Raw genomic sequence first — 19,076 nt, 5'->3', positions numbered from 1 at the left:
AGTGTAGCTTTAACAAGTGTCTAATCTCCTTTAACTCTTCCCTCCCAACCTCAGAATCAGTGACTAACTTCCATGCATGTACATATACTAAACTTCTTCAGAAAAAAAAGCACAATACAGTAGAACTAAATAATTCACAGTGTATCAGGAGTATGGACTTCTCCATAGATTGCCTTCCAAGCAGCATAGCCCTATGGTAGCACAATGGAAGGAAGAGTCTTTGTGACTTCAGGATGCAGGAAGCAGCATATGTCCCAAAATTACAACATACAAAAAACTAGAACTCTTTGTTCCAAAATGGTACCTTTTATTAGACCAACTGGAAAATGGCAAGGAAAACCTAGTTTTTTGTATGTCTTTTTGTCTCAAACCAACACGGCTACTAAGTACACCCCCAAAATGATGAAGATTTTGAATAATTAATTGTTCTGCCACTGGCTCTGATGAAAGTTTAAATGGGAAGTAGCATTTGAAGAAGCATTAAATAAAAAATAAATATCCTGTTAGAGAGTGAGAGTTAGAGTAAGAACTTGAATATGTCTTGGTTCTTCCTGAAGTATATGGAATATAATACATATGTTACAGTAAATGATTCTGGTATTATGCATCCTAGTGAACTGTAAATATGAGACTGAAAGTGTGGAATTTATAGAAAGCAGTGGGACACTGATCCTTCATACCTTTGTACATAGGTATATAGGTCATTTTTAATCCATTAGTAAGGACTAAAATGTATTGCTGTTGGTCGTTCAGTTCCCTATGAAGTAGTTGTTCATTTCAGCCTGGTTTGTATTAAGCATGTGTCCAACCTGCTTCAGGAAACAACTGCATCTTTTGCTTGTAGGATGCAGTTAGCATCAGCAACATCAGGCAGTCATAGCCAAGTGGCCAAGGAGTGAATCGAAATAAAATGTGAACTAGTGTATTGCCCCAAGATGTGGGCTGTCATGTTCAGATTTAAGGCTGCTCAGTGGTGTAAGGAATTTGCAGTGCAGCTACCTGAAATGCCCTGAATGTGACTAATAAAATATATCAACTTCCAGCTCTGTCAGTTCATCCCATTTCACAAGAACTTAATTAATGCATGTGCAGTAACTTTAATTGCATATTGAAGAGAATTTACTTCATTTTACTTAAAGTTTTATTCTGTTTTGGGAATTAATTTATTCATTCCCACTATTTTATAACACATGGAAGGTTTAGGCAAAAATGAAATAAAATCAATGTACTCTGTTGAGCCTAAAATCCTGTATATCAAAACCCATGGAAAAATATGATATGCACCAGCATGGTGCTTATTAGTTCTACTATTTTAATTGGCCTGGGGTTTTTTGACCTTTAATTAAAAGAAATGGAGGGGTTTTCTTTCCATTAAAAGCAGAATAATGAAATCATTTAGCTGGGCTAGTAATATTCAGGTCTTCTATCAAGCTACAGTTTAATCAAGAACTAATAATGAAGAATTCCATATAGAATCCTGAAAACAGCATTGCTAATTGCATTACGTTATTAAATACAGTTGGTGCTAGGTACTTAAAGCCTTCAACCTACCTTCTCATAATTAGCTTACTCCCTTTAGCTTTCCCCTTCAACCTTCAAGAAGAAAGAAGTTAGTGAAAGAGGTTAAAATTTAAAGTGTTTCTTGAATCTTTTGGTCGTGCAAATGATTCACTGAGATGAAAGAGCATAATATCTTGATAGAGTGTATCATTCCATCATCAAAACTAGTTCCAGCATGTGATATAGATAAGGATGCCAAACGTGAAACCAGTAATATTAAATTAAAACAATGTATTCTGATGAAAAACTAGAGGAGTGCTTCTAATCTTCCAGTCACATTTTTATAGCATTTTATTAAATGTTTCCCTTTTACTATCAACAGAATAGGCATTTAACACTAAATTTTACTGAACTGTTTGTTTGTTTTCCCTCTGGTTTTGCCCTCCATTTCTCCTACATTTCAAAGAATATTAATAATCAGAATTCAGCCACTGAATCAGTCTGACCCAGAAGTTAGCAACTGACTCAGCCTGTGACCTGTAAGGCTAAGTGCAGACAGTTCAAAAAGCCTGAGGCTGAATCAATTCAATCTAGGCAGTTTCCTCTAAGCTGCATAGGTTGAACCAATAACCAGCTGAACTGACATTCAGTTTTCAATTGGGAAAGGTACGGGGAGGCCTGCACTGACCTAGGCCAGTAGGTGGGGGGTGGTAGAGCATATCTCCCAGCCTGCTGGCCATTGCCAGCCCAGCCAAGTGCCCCCAAACCGCTGCTGTCCCCCCACAGATGATTAAGAAGCTGCCTGTCCAGGTGCTGGCCCACCTTGGGGGAGTCTCCCCATCGGGAGGTTTCCCCCAACCTGGGTTACCCAGCCCAGGCAGCCCTGGAGAGCTGAGAAGAATTCCCCCCTCCCCCTTCCCAGCTGCTGATTGCTTTAGCCACTGCTATAGGAGGGAGGGAAAAGAAGTCCTCTTGGCCAGGTGCCTGCCTGTGTAGCCCAGCTTGGGGGCTTCCCCCATACCAGCCCAGGGTTCCCCAGTTCCAGGCATCCTCAGGGAGCTAAGGGGAATTCTTCCCTCCCCAACTGCAACACCTTGCCTAAACTGCTGTGAGTCTCAGGGATAGCTCAGGGAGTGGAGGAAAATTCCTCTTCTCCCCTGCATTAGTTTTGTCTCAGACTCACAGCAACTAAGGCAAAACTGGCTGGGGAGGAGCAGGAGAATTTCCCTCTGCTCCCTGACGCTGCCTGAGACTCGCAGGAGCTAAGGCAAGCAGCTCCGTGGGTTCAGGAGGGGAAGCATTCCCCTCATCTCCCTGGGGCTGCCCTGGGATGGGGTGGGGGGAAGCCCCCCCAAGGCTTCCCACTGTTCCCATGGTGGGCTGCATGCTCAGGCACCCAGCTCAGGGGACTCTTTCTCCCTCCCTCCTATGGCAGCTGCTAAAGCAATCAGGTGCTGGGAAAGGAGAGTGGGGAGAACTGCCAAGGTCTGAAAAGCCCCCACCACAGGGGATCTCCCTCCCCCAACATGCTGTGTAGACCCTGGCTAGAGGGGCTGGGGGTCTGGTCTCCTGCCCTCCATCCCTATGGACTGATGGACGCAAGCAAGAAACAGGCTAAGGAGCAGAGGAGCGAGGCAATCCCTGCTCCACTGGAGCAGGCAGCATAGTCCAGGGCTCCAAAGCATCCTGGGATGCTGGGGGACTGTGAGTTAGCTTGAACCAGGAAGGGATCTGGGACAGAAGTTCTATAAACTGGTTTGACCTAAATCAGTTGCCTGATGCTACATCCAGCCAAGTTTATCTTAAACTGCTTTCAAAATGACCAAAGCCAGTTTATGTGCACTGAACCTCTGTTCTGTTACAGGCTTTAACCAGTTTCCAGTCACTTAAACCAGTATATGTGTAAATTTTGTCCCTAGCCTAAACCATTTGGCTCATTATTTTTTAAAGTTGTCAATGGGACTTCCTTCATTTGGGGTCTCACCTTGAGACACCTAATGGGGCAGTTATGTCTGTGCTCTGGGGGTGGGCAGTTAAAGCACCTGAGTCCCCATGCTGAAAAATGGTGGTGGGAGTACTTTAAGTAATTTTTGAAGGTGTTGATCACTCCATCACAGTTTCAGTTTACTTAAACTAGAGTTGTCGATGTTGAACTATTCTGACAATCAGGGCCAATATGTTTTGAGTTGGGCATTAAAATGCTAAGACATGCAATATCAGAACAAAAATCTTAGACTCAGTCTCTTTGATACAAGCATTGCATTTGGCTTGACCTAACCAGGGAAGCTCTTTGAAGTTTGTAGATAATTGGATGTGATCATCTGCTCCAAGTTATACTTAAGGTATAGTCAATGGGAGCTTTGCTTATGCCACAGCTGCAGGATTGGGCCCTAAGTATGACTGAAGAAATTTGACATTTTACGGCTGTTACAGAAAAAAATCTTAGTGACTGTGAACAATAACAGCTCTTGCATGTTTGGCGTAAGATACTTCATTTCCTTCCCCAAGGAATTTGTGCACGTAATTTATGTTTTAAATGTTGCCACTACATTAGCTGGTTAACTGTAAATAACTATTCCACTAGCATACAGTACATTTAAGCTGTTGCATCTAAAAAGGAGGTTTTGTAGGATTTGGAACTAATAATTTCCTGAAGCTGCTATATATGAAGAAACTTTGAAATACGTTTTGCTGTTTTAATTTTGTTATTCAAAGTAGTGTTAATGGTTATCATTTTGTTCAGGCCATAAACTGAATCTAGTAAGTCCTAAACTTAAAGCGTTTGTCTAGTGTCAGCAGACATCCTTCCATCCTTATTTTATCAGTCTTTCTATCTTTTCTGTCATCAATTTGCTTCTCAGTTCCCACAATTCCAGAGCAATGTTTTTCCACCTATGTAATTTACAGCGTATTTATAATTTATTTCTGCCAGCTCAACTGTGTTGAACAAGCTGAAGATTTCTTTAGTTCTCTTTTCTTTCATTTACCCCCTCCATTTCCACAATTCAGATAAGAGAATGCAGTGTCAAAGAAAAATTTAAGCATTCTCCTCCCTTTATTTGAAGAATATTCCAAATATTTTTCAAATGTATCTAAAGTACCCACAGAAAATATCCTTTCTTCTATGTATATTAAGAATTTATGGTATTGGGTCTCAAAAAGAATACTCTGGGAATTCCAGAAAGAACATATATTGAATTTTAATGTTATTCCACAAATACATAATTTATCACGACTGAAACAACTTTTTCTCATAAACAAAATAGTCCTTCTATGAAAATATAGCAAAATGTACCTCCAAATACTTCTGCAAAGAACTAGCACCACACTTTAAAATGTTAAAGGGATACTTTCAAACTATCTTAGATAAAATTATGGTTCTTTAAATTTGTTGTGGACCAGAAGTGTTTGTAATATCCTTTGTACATGCATATCACATTTTTCAGTTCTGTATCTGAATCCATTTTGGTTTTGATTTGGTCACTTTTAATGAGCAGGTAGCCTAGCAATATTAATGGAACTTGGAACGAGGAGCAGAGGAAGAAATAGTTAGGAGTATGCACCAGGGAGAGAGGTTTCTGAGCACATCCCAAATCTGGCCAAGTAGAGTTCCAACCCCTGCATTAATAGTTTTCTTAGAACCTGTCTATCTGGGGATACTTGGATCATTTAAGACAAATGAGCTCATACATGATATCAAAGGGGAGTAAGATAAAGTAATCTTTATAGACCACTTCTGAATGTGCTCCAGAATGTGCTTTAAAAAACACGCTTTCCCTTCACACTTTCATCTTAACATTTCTGGAGTGTCTTAAGTAGACAAGTCCTTATAAAGACCCAACACAGATTTAGAAACAAGGAATCTTGTAATGTATATATTAAAGAAGTAGCATTTGCTTGCTGACATGGACAAAACAGACTTTCTTGAAAAATAAGAGATTGTACATACTTTATTACCGAGATAAACCAATAACTGAGCTAAGGTTGTATTGCAATATCACAGTCATACTAGTAATCAAAGAAATATTTGGAGCAAATCCTGCTGGCCTTACTCATATTAGCCTCGTTAAAAATCAGTGTAGTTTTTTATGGAAGGCAAACAGGATTTTGCCTTAAGTTTCAGTGTATGCTGGGGAAAAATATTATAATATTATCAGTCTGACTACAGAAAAAAATTACAGTTACTTGTAAGCAGAGATAATAGAGCTTAACTGTAATATCTGGCTCATCATCTGAACTCTGCTAATGCCGAGGGATGTTTGGGCGTATAAATTTGGTTTATATTGAACAAATTGTTGCTGTTTATTTATTAAAGGCAAGCTGACATTTCAAAAACTTCTCTGAGCAGATAGTCAAATGAAGTCACTCTAAACAGAATGTGAGGCAGGGTAGCAAAGTGATTGTGGGAGAAGGAAATGGATAGGAAGCTTGGTGACCCAAATTTTGTTCCTGGCTTTCTCAGGCAAGTGACTTATAGAAGTCACCTCAAATGCTCCATTTGTAAAATGAGACTAAGAAAATTTACATTCTTTTGTTAACAACATGGAGATCTTTGAAAGGAAGGTGATATAAAGTACGTAAATATTATTGTTGTGAGGAGGAAGGAGGCTATGTAGGGGAAAGCAAGAATTCTCCAATTTCTCATGGCCTGGGCAGCATCTGAGTAAAAGATCCTTCAGTCCATTTGTGACCTTATTGTCCACATCACATCACATGGTCACAGCCATTTCTTAATTGGAAAACGTGAACATTTTAAAATTAAGATGTCTTATATTAAATGTATTAAAATATTGTGAATATTTTTGTAAAACATTTTTATAAATTATTAAATTTCATTTGGCAGCTAAAACATGGCATCATTGCTCTATAACCAGCCAGCTCCCCATGGTTTGCCCACAAGAGCTCCATGAACCTTAGAGCTCAATGGGAACCACTGCTGCACAGAGTTTAGTTAGTTTAAATTATTTAGATTATGATCATAATTAGATTAAGTCTGCTTGTAAATAGTCATGGCAGTTTATCAGACAGAAAATGACAATGACCAAAATAGGTCTGTGGACCCTGGAAAATGCTAGTTATGTGCTCAGAGGCCTACCTTTACAGTGATATAAATGTCAAAAGAAAACTGGAGTAACTCCAGTGACTTCATTGGAGCAAAATGGATAAATATAAGCTGAGAGTACATAAATATTTACTGTATCTATACCTATCTCTGTTACTTATGACACCTATATATCAGATGCAAGAATTAAAGAAGTGTTATGTTTTATGATCACAATCACTCATTACTTTCCTAGGTTATATTGTCCCTTTCAAGGATTTGTTTTGGGAAGTTTGCCACTGAACAAAATGTCATCAGTACTTGAACAATCATCCTTGTTATTCCTTTCTCATACACTGAGAAACTCAAGCTTGGTGAAAGGAACTTCCAGAGCCCTCAATCTTAGCTAGGAGAAGTTATAAAGAAATAAAATGTTTTTATTTTAAAAAGTACATGATAATACTTGAAAAAATCCATTCAACTATAGTAATTAATTACATATTTATAAATATATGTAGATGGCAATGAACAATTTGTAAGATACATAGTTCAATAATACAGAACTCTGCTTACAGTAGGGGTAGGCAACGTTTTTGGCCAGAGTGCCAAAAAAACTGCAATATTTACCTTGTATGGTGCCAGACTGCTGGCATACCAGAACACCAGAACTGGGGTGGGGGGTATGTGGCGGGATGCGCTGCATATTAATATAGTTAATAATAATAATAATAAATGTTGCTTTTTTTCTACAATAAATACCAGGTTTTCTAAAAATTCTAAACCTGGTAACAATAAATAAAACTTCATATACTACCTTGTAGTGTATTCTTTTTTAGTTAAGCATGTTGTGATGAAAGAGAGAAAGAAGAGAAAAGGAGGAAAGACAAAGAAAAAAAGAGGAAAAAAAGGAGGAGAGAGAGAGAGAACCAGACACACAAATACAAACACATATGCACAGAACAGATGCACACATACACATACACTTGCCTGGACCAGACACGTGTGCACACATGCACACACATGTAGACAAACATACAGAACCAGACACACACAGAACCAGGCACACCTGGGCCACAGGATAAAGTCCAACCTGACAATGTCCTGAGCCTGCCACAGCCTCTGTGCTTCCCCAGGGAGCTGGCTCCCGGGCTGCAATAAGGCCTGCTGAGGCCCCAGTTCAGAGCCTTCCCATCATCCAGCTGCAGGGGTGGTGCTAGGGGGGAACCCTTGCAAATTTTGCCTTAGCCCCCTGTAGTCACCTTCCTAGCACTGCCACCTCCTGCCCACCACACACAGCTGAACCTGCAAACATGCAGTGCTCCAGGCATGGGTGGCACCAGCCTCTTCCCAGTGGTGGGGCTGGGCTCCGAGCTGGCGGGAGCAGGGCAGGCTCAGCCGGACAAGCAGGCAGCTATGGCAGTGCTGGGAGGGATAGAGCCCCCTGGCCCACTGAGCCCAGGCCCAGCCTAGCCTCCCCGGTGGGAAGAGGCTAGCACCACCTCTGCTCCAGAACCCTGGCATCAGCTCCGTATAGCTGGTGGGTGCACATGCACCTCAGAGCAAGCAGTGGGAGGGGGACCTGAGGCAGCGCAACCCAAGCCCTGACCCCAACCTCCACTGTATGAAGCTGATGCTGGGGCTCCAGAGCCCAGTGCAGCTGTGTGCAGTCTATGGGCCACAGCTGGCCCAGGCTCTAGGTAGCTGCTGCCAGCCATGGAGCCCGGGCTGCTTGCAGCAGGGCTTGCAGCCTTTCAGCTGCCTGCTGGGAGCAACTCAGACGCTGTGGATGGCAGCAGCTGCCCACAGCCTGGGCTGCCAGTGGCACGCCCAGCAAAATGGCCTCATGTGCCATGCTCTGGCCGACCCTTGTTTACACAGATACCCTGAAGAAATTTTCGTAAAAGCAATCAGTTAAAAAAACAAAACAAAAAAACAAAATCCCCAGTGTACCACAAGCGTACAAAACAGAATTTAGAAACAAAATTTAAGATTTGGCCCTCCACACTCTTTCTCTCTCTCAGAAATACAATAATAGACCTTGCCATCTGCTGCTGTATATTTTCATGGGTTTTAACATTTTGCTTTTAAAATCTAAATGATGAGTAAAATGTCAAGTCACCCAGAAAATAATCATAGGCATGCTAATCCAAATGTTATCTCAGTTTGTCTGTATAGAAAATAGTTCACAGTAGGTCTGTACTCTCCTGCTTTAGAGACAGAACAGGTAGCATGTGGGTAGGTGTAAGCGCGGTTGACTTTATCTGCTAAATTTCCGAAGTAATATGCAGGCTTTTAGCAGCGTGACTCCTGTAGATTTTAATGAGTATCACATGCCTAAGCTCCACACTAAATCTTTCAAAATTTACTCTGTAAGCGACAAGCTTCACATTTTTTTGGAGATTAAAAAATGCTACTACGTCTAATAAATGTGGGAAAAAATCAGTTAGGATCAACAACAAATCACTTTGTCATGCTTTCTGGCCTAAATGAAATTGAACTAAAGGACTCGCCATTATAAATGCATGCAAGTGAAAAAAAAACCCTCTTGCTTCCATAGAAGGAAGCAAAAAAACCCTCTTCCTTCCATAGACTAAAAATCAATTGTCAAGTTATCACAGAGATATCATGCAGTCTGTCCCTCTCTCTCTCTTCTCATTTTCAAATACTTTGAATGGTGACTCCCATATCCATGATGCAGTGACTTTGACATATCAGAAAAATACAATGAAGAATTTCTGCAAAGGTCTCTTTCTCTCCAGCATTGCTACAGTTTTCTTCTTCATCTTTTTCTTTTGATATTCCATCAGTTAAAAACTATTGTGGAGATGATAGGTTCAGAGGTAGGTAGAATATTCCCAGCAGGATACAGATAAGGCCTTTAGCTACAGCACATTATTACAACGTAAAGATGGACACCACCACAATGAATGTAACATATAGAAGCTGTTTCGGGGGTGTTGGTTGGAGCCATGTTGGTCTAAGGACATATGCAGACAAGATTCTTTGGGTAGATGTGATGTCTTTTATTAGACCAACTAAATAGTTGAAAAAAATGGTTTTTGCCAGCTTTTGGGTACAAACACCCTTCTTCAGGCAGAGGGAGAGGGGTGTTTGAACCCGAAAGCTTGCAAAGAACAATTTTACCAACTATTTAGTTGATCTAATAAAAGATACCATATTTACCCAAAAATCTTGTCTACACATAGAAGCTGTCATACAAAAAGTGATCAGACACCAGAGACAATATTCCACAGAGAACGTTTATGTTGTCGCAGGTGGCTGCAGTAAAGAACATAAATGTTGTCTGTAATAAAACTTATTCAAGTTACAGTGTTTTGAAGCTGTTCATTTAAGGATGACTGCACTTTATCCAGCAGCTGGAGCAGAATGCATATTTAAGTGGATGCAGATTTTTCCCTTAAACTTCTGTTTCAGATATGTAACAAAAAGATGTCCAGTATCTATAGCCATGAGGATTGTCATTGTGTTGTTTTATGTTCTTTCTTTCTTTCGGGTGTATTTCATATATAGAAGTAAGCAATGTATATATTGCTTACAAGGTTCTTTGGGTAGATGTGATATGTTTTATTAAACCAACTAAATAGCTGGAAAAAAATTTCTTTGCAAGCTTTCAGGCACAAACACCGTTCTTCAGGCATAGAGATAGTCTGCTGGTGAATTGTGTGCTCTCTTGGGTAGAATAGAAGCCAAAATACCACATGGAGGTCTGTGAAAATGCAAATGTGTGGCAGTGAGGGTCTGAGGGATGGGAAACAATAGGTGTGCTATGCTTCTCAACTTACAATCTGGTGCCCTTAGTGTTTTGCTTTTAAAATAGCTTGCATTTTTAAATAAATTCATAACAGAAAAGAGAGTTAAGAAAGGTACACATTTTAAAAGACTCAAATCATTAACATTTCGAATGAGATTTTCAAAGGCACAAATGGGAGTTAAGTCATTGAATTTCAAGAAAAGTTTTGTGCCTGCTTGCTCTTTGTATGTGGAAAATCTTCAGTAATTTTCCTATTATTCCTGTTGTGATTTTAAATACATTCACTTTCCTTAACATACTATTGTTGTTCATTTCTAAAATAAGCAATAAGGACACCATTAAAAGTCATCTTTGTGGAATGTCTTTTTGCCTATGTCATTTTTGAAGACTCTTGTGATGCCCTGCAATACACCAACTTTAGTTTCTTTCAGCCATGTGGTTTCAGGGCTGTTGCTGCTTAGTAGAATTAGTGTGTATGGGTGCATGAATATGTATATATGCTATGTATAGGTATAAAATAACTATACATTTTATCTTAGGTAGCTATAAACCGTGCCTCTAACAAATATCTGAAGACTTCACAAGTAGCAGTGTCTAGTTCAGCAAAACCTGTAGACCAATAGTCATACGCTGTACTCTTCCAGGGAGCACTTACATTTCTTTTGTTTGGGAGGGGGTTGTTTTTGTTCTTTGGTTTTGGTTTTAGGCTTTTTTGGCTTTTTAATCAGAAGTAAAAGTTGGGGGGGGCGGTTGTAAAAGCAAAAAAAACAAAACAGTGTAACATGTTCCATTTTACAGTATCAGTGCTTGGAAGACATCTGAAATACTTTGCAACTCTTCAGAGTAGCAGATGATAAACAGTGTAGAAATATGAAGAATTAAGATGTATTTGATTAATAATAACTACCCATTTCTTTATTTTCATGATGCTTTTCTCTTCATACTAATTTAATGGAAGTACACTCATGCTAACAGTCAGTAAGCTAACTGCTTACGCCAGACTTTGTGCACAGACATTAGCAGAGCCTTGGAATATAAGTATTGCTGTTTACTGGGACATACTATAAATCCAGTATCCTGTGTCACACAGTGGCAGAGGGTGAATTCTGAAAGGGAGAGTGAACTGAGAATGATCAGGGTTTTTTCCACTATTCCTTTTTCACTTGTAGCCTCCAGCAGTTAGGCTAAGTACAGAAGTCAAAAAGCCAGAGGCTGGATCGGTTCAGTCTTTGCAGATTAATCTAAGCTGCACAGATTTAACTAGGAAGCAAGTAAACAGACATTCACTTCTGATTCCAGAAATGCAGCCACTTCTAAGATATTGGCTGCCAGGGTCAGACAGCAGGGGAGTTGAGAGGGGCCCAATCCTTGTTATGGCAGCGCAGACCTGCCCCTTCCCCACCGCAAAATCCCAGTAATAAAAAAAACACACCACAAAAAAGTTTAGTTTCTCAGCCATGGCCCTGTTGTCCTTTAGAGCACCTTTTACACCCTGATCATCCAAAGGCCCAACTGACTCCTTGGCAGATATTCAGTTTCTTATGTACTTAAAGAAATTTGTATTGTTATCTTTTGTGTCTCTACCAAGTTTCTCCTCAAATTATCTCAGCTTGTCATATTATAGTTTTACATTAGATTGGCCAGTGTTTATGCACTATTGTTTCCTCATTGGGATTTGACGTCTGCATTTTGAAAGAAGCCTTTTTTCTGCTTAATGCATCTACAACTCTGCCATTCCACTATGCTGGCTTTCTTTTGGGTTCAAAATAGGCTTCGGGTTTCATCTCAGTTCCTTTTCTGCTCTTAAGCAAATTTGCCGGTAAATTTTAAAGAAGAATGAAATATCCTACAAATATACATACATATATATGATGCAGAGAGTATCTAAGAGGGTAGAACTGGGGTAAGTTCAATAGTTTGGGACTCAAGAGGCTGGAATCTATGTGAACATGGAACAGTGAACATGGAAAAATCTCTTCTTGCTGTTCTTCCATTTTTCCAACTGTAATATGGGGATAATGATACTAATATCCCATGAAGAGTGCTTTGACAGCTACAAATAAAACATACCACAGGAATTTTTACATGGGGAAGTCTAGTTATAAGTTTGACCTCCATGAAATGGCATGTAATTTACTTCAGTGCTACATTTGCTCTTTAATCCTTAAGAAGTGAAGACTTTTCAGATTATTTAGCTCTGACGAATAAAGATCTCTTTTTATACATGGAAAATGATGACAATGATTTGAAATTAAAAACACAATCTTTATATTATAGTACTATGTTCTTCTGCATCTGATGTACTTTTTATGTTTATTTCAGGCCCTTCTTGATACTCAGAATCTTTTGAGATCTCAGATTACAAATTTTACTTTCAACCTGGGATTTTCTGGGAAGTTTTACCACACAGGTAAGAATTACAAATTATAATAATTTTTATTTTGGTTATTAGTATTCTTTAAAGCGTAAAGGGCATAGAAATGACTGTAATAATATAGTATCATTTTATTATTCAGAATAAGAAATAGGGAAATGGCCTTATGTTTGTTTGTTTTTTTTAGAATGAAGTTTTACACATAGTATTTAAATACGTATTTACAGTTATCCTATATTTTATATTTTAATAAAACTGATATAATTTATGTAAATTGTACTGCGTATATTTATACAGTGCTCTGATAGATTAGGCACACATTTTAAGCATAGTAAGATATGCTTAAAATGTTCTAAAAATTGTTAAGAATCCATTCAACTTTCATAACTTTATGATTCAGGTGTGCATGTAAACTATTTGATTCATTGCCTTCCAATTTCTCTGTATTTCTTGATATGTTTTATAATTTAACAAAGTAATTTCCATAGAAAGCTAGGTAAGTAATATTTTCAGAACTTTACATATGAATGCTTTTGACAAAACCGGAGAGTTAAACCATTTATGGTCATGTTGATGGATACTCTAAATCAAAGATAGCCAACCTGCAATATGCATGCCACAAGTGACACAGGCAGTCTCTGTGTATGGCATACAGCAGACTGGGGAGGGGACAGGCAGCACACTGGCAGATAGAGCAGGAAGCAGAAAGCAGAGTAGAAGATGGGGCACAGGTCAGAAAGCAGATTGGAAGATTGGACAAGGAAAGGAGATAGCATGGCATTTGGGGATTGGGGAGAGTATGGGGATAATTTGTGGCACACCAGCCAAAAGATTGCCCCCCCCCCACTCTAGATTAACAGCCTGATAGTGAAAGGTTATGCGTATGTGGTGTTACTCAGACACCTTCACCTGTTACTGACTCCAGGGAGTTCAGCGCTCCTTGTAGGCTCAAGCCCTGAGGTCCCAGTCTTGCAAAGCAAGAGGATACCATTCTTCCTATAGTCTGGACGTTTTTCTATAATTGTGAATAAGCAAAGGCAATGCAGAGAAGATATAATTAAAAAGAAAACTCCAGAGATGTATTAGCACACAGTTGTCACAGTAGTAATGCTTCCTATATATTTCTGTGTTCAGGCACACTGAAATGTCATTCTGTAGTCAATAAATATGCCCTCCTGTTTATACAAGTCAAATCAGTGAACTGGTATATAAGCTGTATATCCCTGTGTTTGTATATTCAAAAATCACGAATAGAGTGCATGTATCTCACTTCAGAAAAGTCTCTTAAAAAAATTAAGAAAGCAAATTTTAACCATTTTTTTGCACAATTTATAAAAGATTTAATAGTGACATAGATACCTTGACACCTAAAGCAATTTTTAGACACCTAAAAATGTGACTGATTTTGGAACTGTTGCTTATTTGGCAGAAAGAGTTAGTGATAACTGAGTGCTCAGGAAAATTGTGTTGCTTAATAATATACCTAACCATGCCCTACATACCTAACCCTTTGCAGTTGTCTTTGAAAATCTCTGTTTATATTTTTAATCCTGCTTTTTAATAGGAAACAAAGAAAATATATAATGCTTTTGGACTGAAACTCTGTAGTCTAGTGAACTTACAAATTTGTCAGTTTGACCAAATAATATGTCTGTTTCAGAAAGAAGGTGAAAACACCTTGAGTGATTTAGAACTTGAGTGGATTAAAACCTAACAATATATTATTTTCTGGCACAGTCCTGCAATAAGAAAGAAGCAATGTGGCCTTTTCACCTAAAATGTCCATTTTAAGATGATACTCATAATTTTACCTTGTTCCCCCTCACCGCCATCATTTTGGAAAAAATTGGGACTCTGTTGAACAGACGAACACAGTCTGTGATGGTTAATCTTGTTGGGTTTATGGAGAATTTTGTACAGTAAAGGACCACAGATTTCATCTTTCATATTGCTAGTTGTTATAGCAGCTTAAATTGGTGAAATAGCAACAACAACAAAAAACAAAACAAAAAAAATGTATGCAGGCAAACTAAAGTTGCTGTATAAATAGGAGTGGGGGGAATGAGTCATTAAGTTGGGGGAAAATAGAATATGGCCCTCAGAGATCAAGTGCAGAAAAGACAACACAAGTTCATGTCAGAGTTGAAGAAACAGGCACTGTATCGTTAAGAGGCTACACAGTCCTTCCTAAAACTCCTTTTGGGTAAGGGCAGCTCTGCTGCTGGTTGGTAGTACAAACTGGCTCACATTGCAGAGTGGTAAATTAGTAGAGACCGTCTCTCCTGTAGTAAACCCTATACTTAGGATTTAGCCCCTTTCTGAGTTACTTGTCCTCTTTTTGCTTGCCTGGTTAGTTTTAGCCACATCTGTTAGTTACTTTGCTGGCAAGTGTAAAAAAGCATAGTCCCATAATTACTATAGTCCTGGACTCTTGATGTTGAATCACCCCTGAAATGACCATATTGTGAAACTGACATAGCCACTAGGTTTAATAGAGTCCTAAAGTCTAATGATCCCAGACAGACGGCTGCATCATTACATCTGACTGCCCCCATTTTATCCTTTTTCACATGTTTCTCTAGCTCTGTTCTCTCTGATGGAGAGAGGGTAAAATTCTGGATGGCAAAGGAATAAATCTGACATGATTCACTGATGAGAAGAGGAAGATATGAAGGGGATAGAATGTTAATTGGGGCAGAGATTAATTGAGGCATAAATGGCGATAGAGTGCTAGAGAGAGCACAATACATCTGGTGCACAAAATAGAGTACCTGAATGTTTTGCAAGGAAAGAAGTCAGAACAATAAAAAAGTGAATAAAATAATTACATTTCACGTAAAATTATAATGGCAACATGATGCTCGGAAAAAGACCCGAAGCAAGATATTTAAATGTGTGTGGTTTATGGGAAATAGGAATATACAAAAGGAGAAAATAGCAATGGACATACCAAGAGTTCTGTTAAACCACAGTGAACAAGATGAAGCAACAATTAGGCTCATATAAGATACCCTGAAGAGGCTGGTAGGACAATGTTACAGAATAGCTAGCGTTAGTGGTCTCATTCTTTCCAGTCAGGTCATCCCTCCCCAACTTGAATGTGGCAGCACCACTGTTGTTCTCTGTTTACCTCAGCGGTTCTCAACTGGGTGTTACCATGCTGGTAAAACTGCCCTGCATGCCTACTGTACAGCCAGACCAGGAAGGACTATGGCACAAGTGTGTACCCTCCTGCCTCATTAGAGTTCTCTGCTAGTCCTAAAAGCAGGCAGGAGGGCCAGCTGATACTGCCATCCTTCCCAGTCCAACCCTACGTGGTATCTCCTGAAGTCAGGAGCATGCAGGGCAGGTGGAACTGACCCAGGAATTTCTGTTTTTTGGAAGGAGCATGGGGTGGGGAGCAGACTGGGAAGGGTTACAGCTTGAGCTGGCTCTTCTGTCTGCTTTAGGGGCTATCAGGGAATCATAAAGCAGGAGGATTGCACATGTGTCAGAGTCCTGCACATGGGGCAGTTTTACCTGGCCCACACTGCAATACCTGCAATGTGGCACCCTGGCTGAGCGCCACTGGCTCAGGTAATGTAAAAAGGATAATAGACCTGATTGCAGTGGGGATGATCTAGATAAAGAATCCTGAAAAGGATTTGTAAATACTTTCTCTTAACCTCTTTATACACCACCTTCTACATAGGTTATTTTACTAATAGGTTATCTTCTCCCCCTCCCCCATATAGCACTGTCGTCTAACTGGTTGAATGGAAAGGCAATGCTGAACTACTTATTTGAGATCTAAGAGAAGCTTGGTGGTGCTTTATTTTTTTTTATTATTTTAATGTATATAGGAGGTTTTGAAACTCGTATTTGCAATCATTTTGAAATAATATTTCATACATCATACTTTATATGACTAATATTCAGCTTATTTTTTCTTAACGATTTTAACCCTGTAACAAAACTGGAGATATTGTTCTTGGGGATTTCTCTGCAGGAACAGAAGAAGAGGATGAAGGTGATGACCTGTTGTTGGGGTCAGTGGATGAATTCTGGTGGTTTCCCCATATGTGGAGTCACATGCAGCCTCATCTTTTCCATAATGAGTCTTCACTAGTGGAGCAGATGATTCTCAACAAAAAATTTGCATTAGTAAGTAACATCTGTGCATTATGTACTGAGTAGAACTGGGCAGGAGCTGTAATTCTTTTTATGGGAAATTCTGTTATTAAAATATTTGTTTTTCCAGTACCCGAAAATAAATTAAACTTTATATACAGTGAAATGTAAAATAATAATAAGTCAAGGTCAATTGAAAGAGTTTGTTACTATAAAACTGAAATGTTTTATTCTGATTTAGGTATTTTTATTATAAGTAATAACTTACAACAGGGCTGTCCCTGCAGCAGGGGGGAACCAAGGAAGAGATGTGCTGCCCAACCACCCAAAGGGTTAGCATACAACCTATGGGCTCCTTTCTGCTGAGATGTCAGAGATGCATGCATGGTTGGTGGTGGGCAGGGTACCTGCTCTATGGTGGGGGACAGGGATGGGCTGCCCACACGGCAGATGGGTGGCACACATGGCTGGGAGACAAGCAGGGGGTATACAGTTCAGTGGGGAAGCCAGGCAGCCCCTGAAATACATGTGGCAGGGACAGGGAGGTGTGCTACACTGCCCATGCAGTGGGAGAGAGGCACACTGGGCGCAGTGGGAGAACTGGGGGAAGGCCATGCTGGGGTGCCCATATGGCAGGGGATTCATAGATTCATAGATTTATAGATGTTAGGGTCGGAAGGGACCTCAACAGATCATCGAGTCCGACCCCCTGCATAGCAGGAAAGAGTGCTGGGTCTAGATGACCCCAGCTAGATACTCATCTAACCTCCTCTTGAAGACCCCCAGGGTAGGGGAGAGCACCACCTCCCTTGGGAGCCCATTCCAGACCTTGGCCACTCTAACTGTGAAGAAGTTCTTCCTAATGTCCAGTCTAAATCTGCTCTCTGCTAGCTTGTGGCCATTATTTCTTGTAACCCCCAGGGGCGCTTTGGTGAATAAATGCTCACCAATTCCCTTCTGTGCCCCCGTGATGAACTTACAGGCAGCCACAAGGTCGCCTCTCAACCTTCTCTTGCGGAGGCTGAAAAGGTCCAGTTTCTCTAGTCTCTCCTCATAGGGCTTGGTCTGTAGGCCCTTAACCATATGAGTGGCCCTTCTCTGGACCCTCTCCAGGTTATCTGCATCCTTCTTGAAGTGTGGCGCCCAGAATTGCATGCAGTACTCCAACTGCGGTCTGACCAGCGCCCGATAGAGGGGAAGTATCACCTCCTTGGACCTATTCGTCATGCATCTGCTGATGCACGATAACGTGCCATTGGCTTTTTTGATGGCTTCGTCACACTGCCGACTCATGTTCATCTTGGAGTCCACTAGGACACCAAGATCCCTTTCCACTTCCGTGCCACCCAGCAGGTCATTTCCTAGGCTGTAGGTGTGCTGGACATTTTTCTTCCCTAGTTGCAGCACTTTGCATTTCTCCTTGTTGAACTGCATTCTTTTGTTTTCTGCCCACTTGTCTAACCTGTCCAGGTCTGCTTGCAGCTGTTCCCTGCCCTCCGGCGTGTCCACATCTCCCCATAGCTTTGTGTCATCTGCAAACTTGGACAGAGTACATTTCACTCCCTCATCCAAGTCACTGATGAAGACATTAAAGAGTATCGGTCCAAGGACCGAGCCCTGCAGGACCCCGCTGCCCACACCCTTCCAGGTCGAAACCGACCCATCTACCACGACTCTCTGGGTGCGACCCTCCAGCCATTTCACCACCCACCGGACTGTGTAGTCATCCAAGTCACAGCCTCTTAACTTGTTAACTAGTATGGGGTGGGATACCGTATCGAAGGCTTTCCTGAAGTCTAAGTATACGACATCCACCCCTCCTCCTGTGTCCAGGCGTTACGTAACCTGGGCATAGAAAGAGACTAGGTTGGTCAGGCACTATCTGCCTGCCACGAACCCATGCTGGTTTCCCCTCAGCATAATTTGTCCTGCCGGGCTCTCACAAATGTGAGCCTTGATAATTTTTTCAAAGACTTTGCCAAGGATGGAGGTGAGACTGACTGGCCTATAGTTGCCCGGGTCCTTCTTCCTCCCCTTCTTGAAAATGGGGAACACATTGGCCCTTTTCCAGTCCTCCGGGACTTGGCCCACGTGCCACGAACTTTCAAATATTCCCGCCAGTGGCTCTGCAATGATGTCGGCCAGTGCCTTCAGCACCCTCGGATGGAGCTCATCTGGGCCCATCCGACTTAAAGGCATCCAGTTCTTCCAAGTGACTCTGCACCATCTCAGGGTCTACGCGTGGAAGTCTGGCACCTTGCTGCTGCCTCTCTACAACC

The 19,076-nt window shown here is 40.6% G+C and overlaps 1 protein-coding gene across 2 annotated transcripts in view; it reads left to right on the top strand.

Moving 5' to 3' along the window:
• Positions 1–19,076, top strand: part of LOC102575391 (bifunctional heparan sulfate N-deacetylase/N-sulfotransferase 3) — a 134,663-nt gene that overhangs the window by 43,017 nt on the left and 72,570 nt on the right. For both annotated transcript variants that reach the window (XM_006261060.4, XM_019494960.2), the window contains exons 3-4: positions 12,636–12,723; positions 16,676–16,830. In XM_006261060.4, coding sequence (XP_006261122.2) covers positions 12,636–12,723; positions 16,676–16,830 — 243 coding nt within the window. The remainder of the gene's footprint in view (positions 1–12,635; positions 12,724–16,675; positions 16,831–19,076) is intronic.

This window comes from Alligator mississippiensis, chromosome 2 (assembly GCF_030867095.1).
Source record: "Alligator mississippiensis isolate rAllMis1 chromosome 2, rAllMis1, whole genome shotgun sequence".
NCBI lineage: Eukaryota > Metazoa > Chordata > Crocodylia > Alligatoridae > Alligator > Alligator mississippiensis.
The sequence above is the reverse complement of the archived record's forward strand: the minus strand, read 5'-3'. Positions and strand labels throughout refer to the sequence as shown.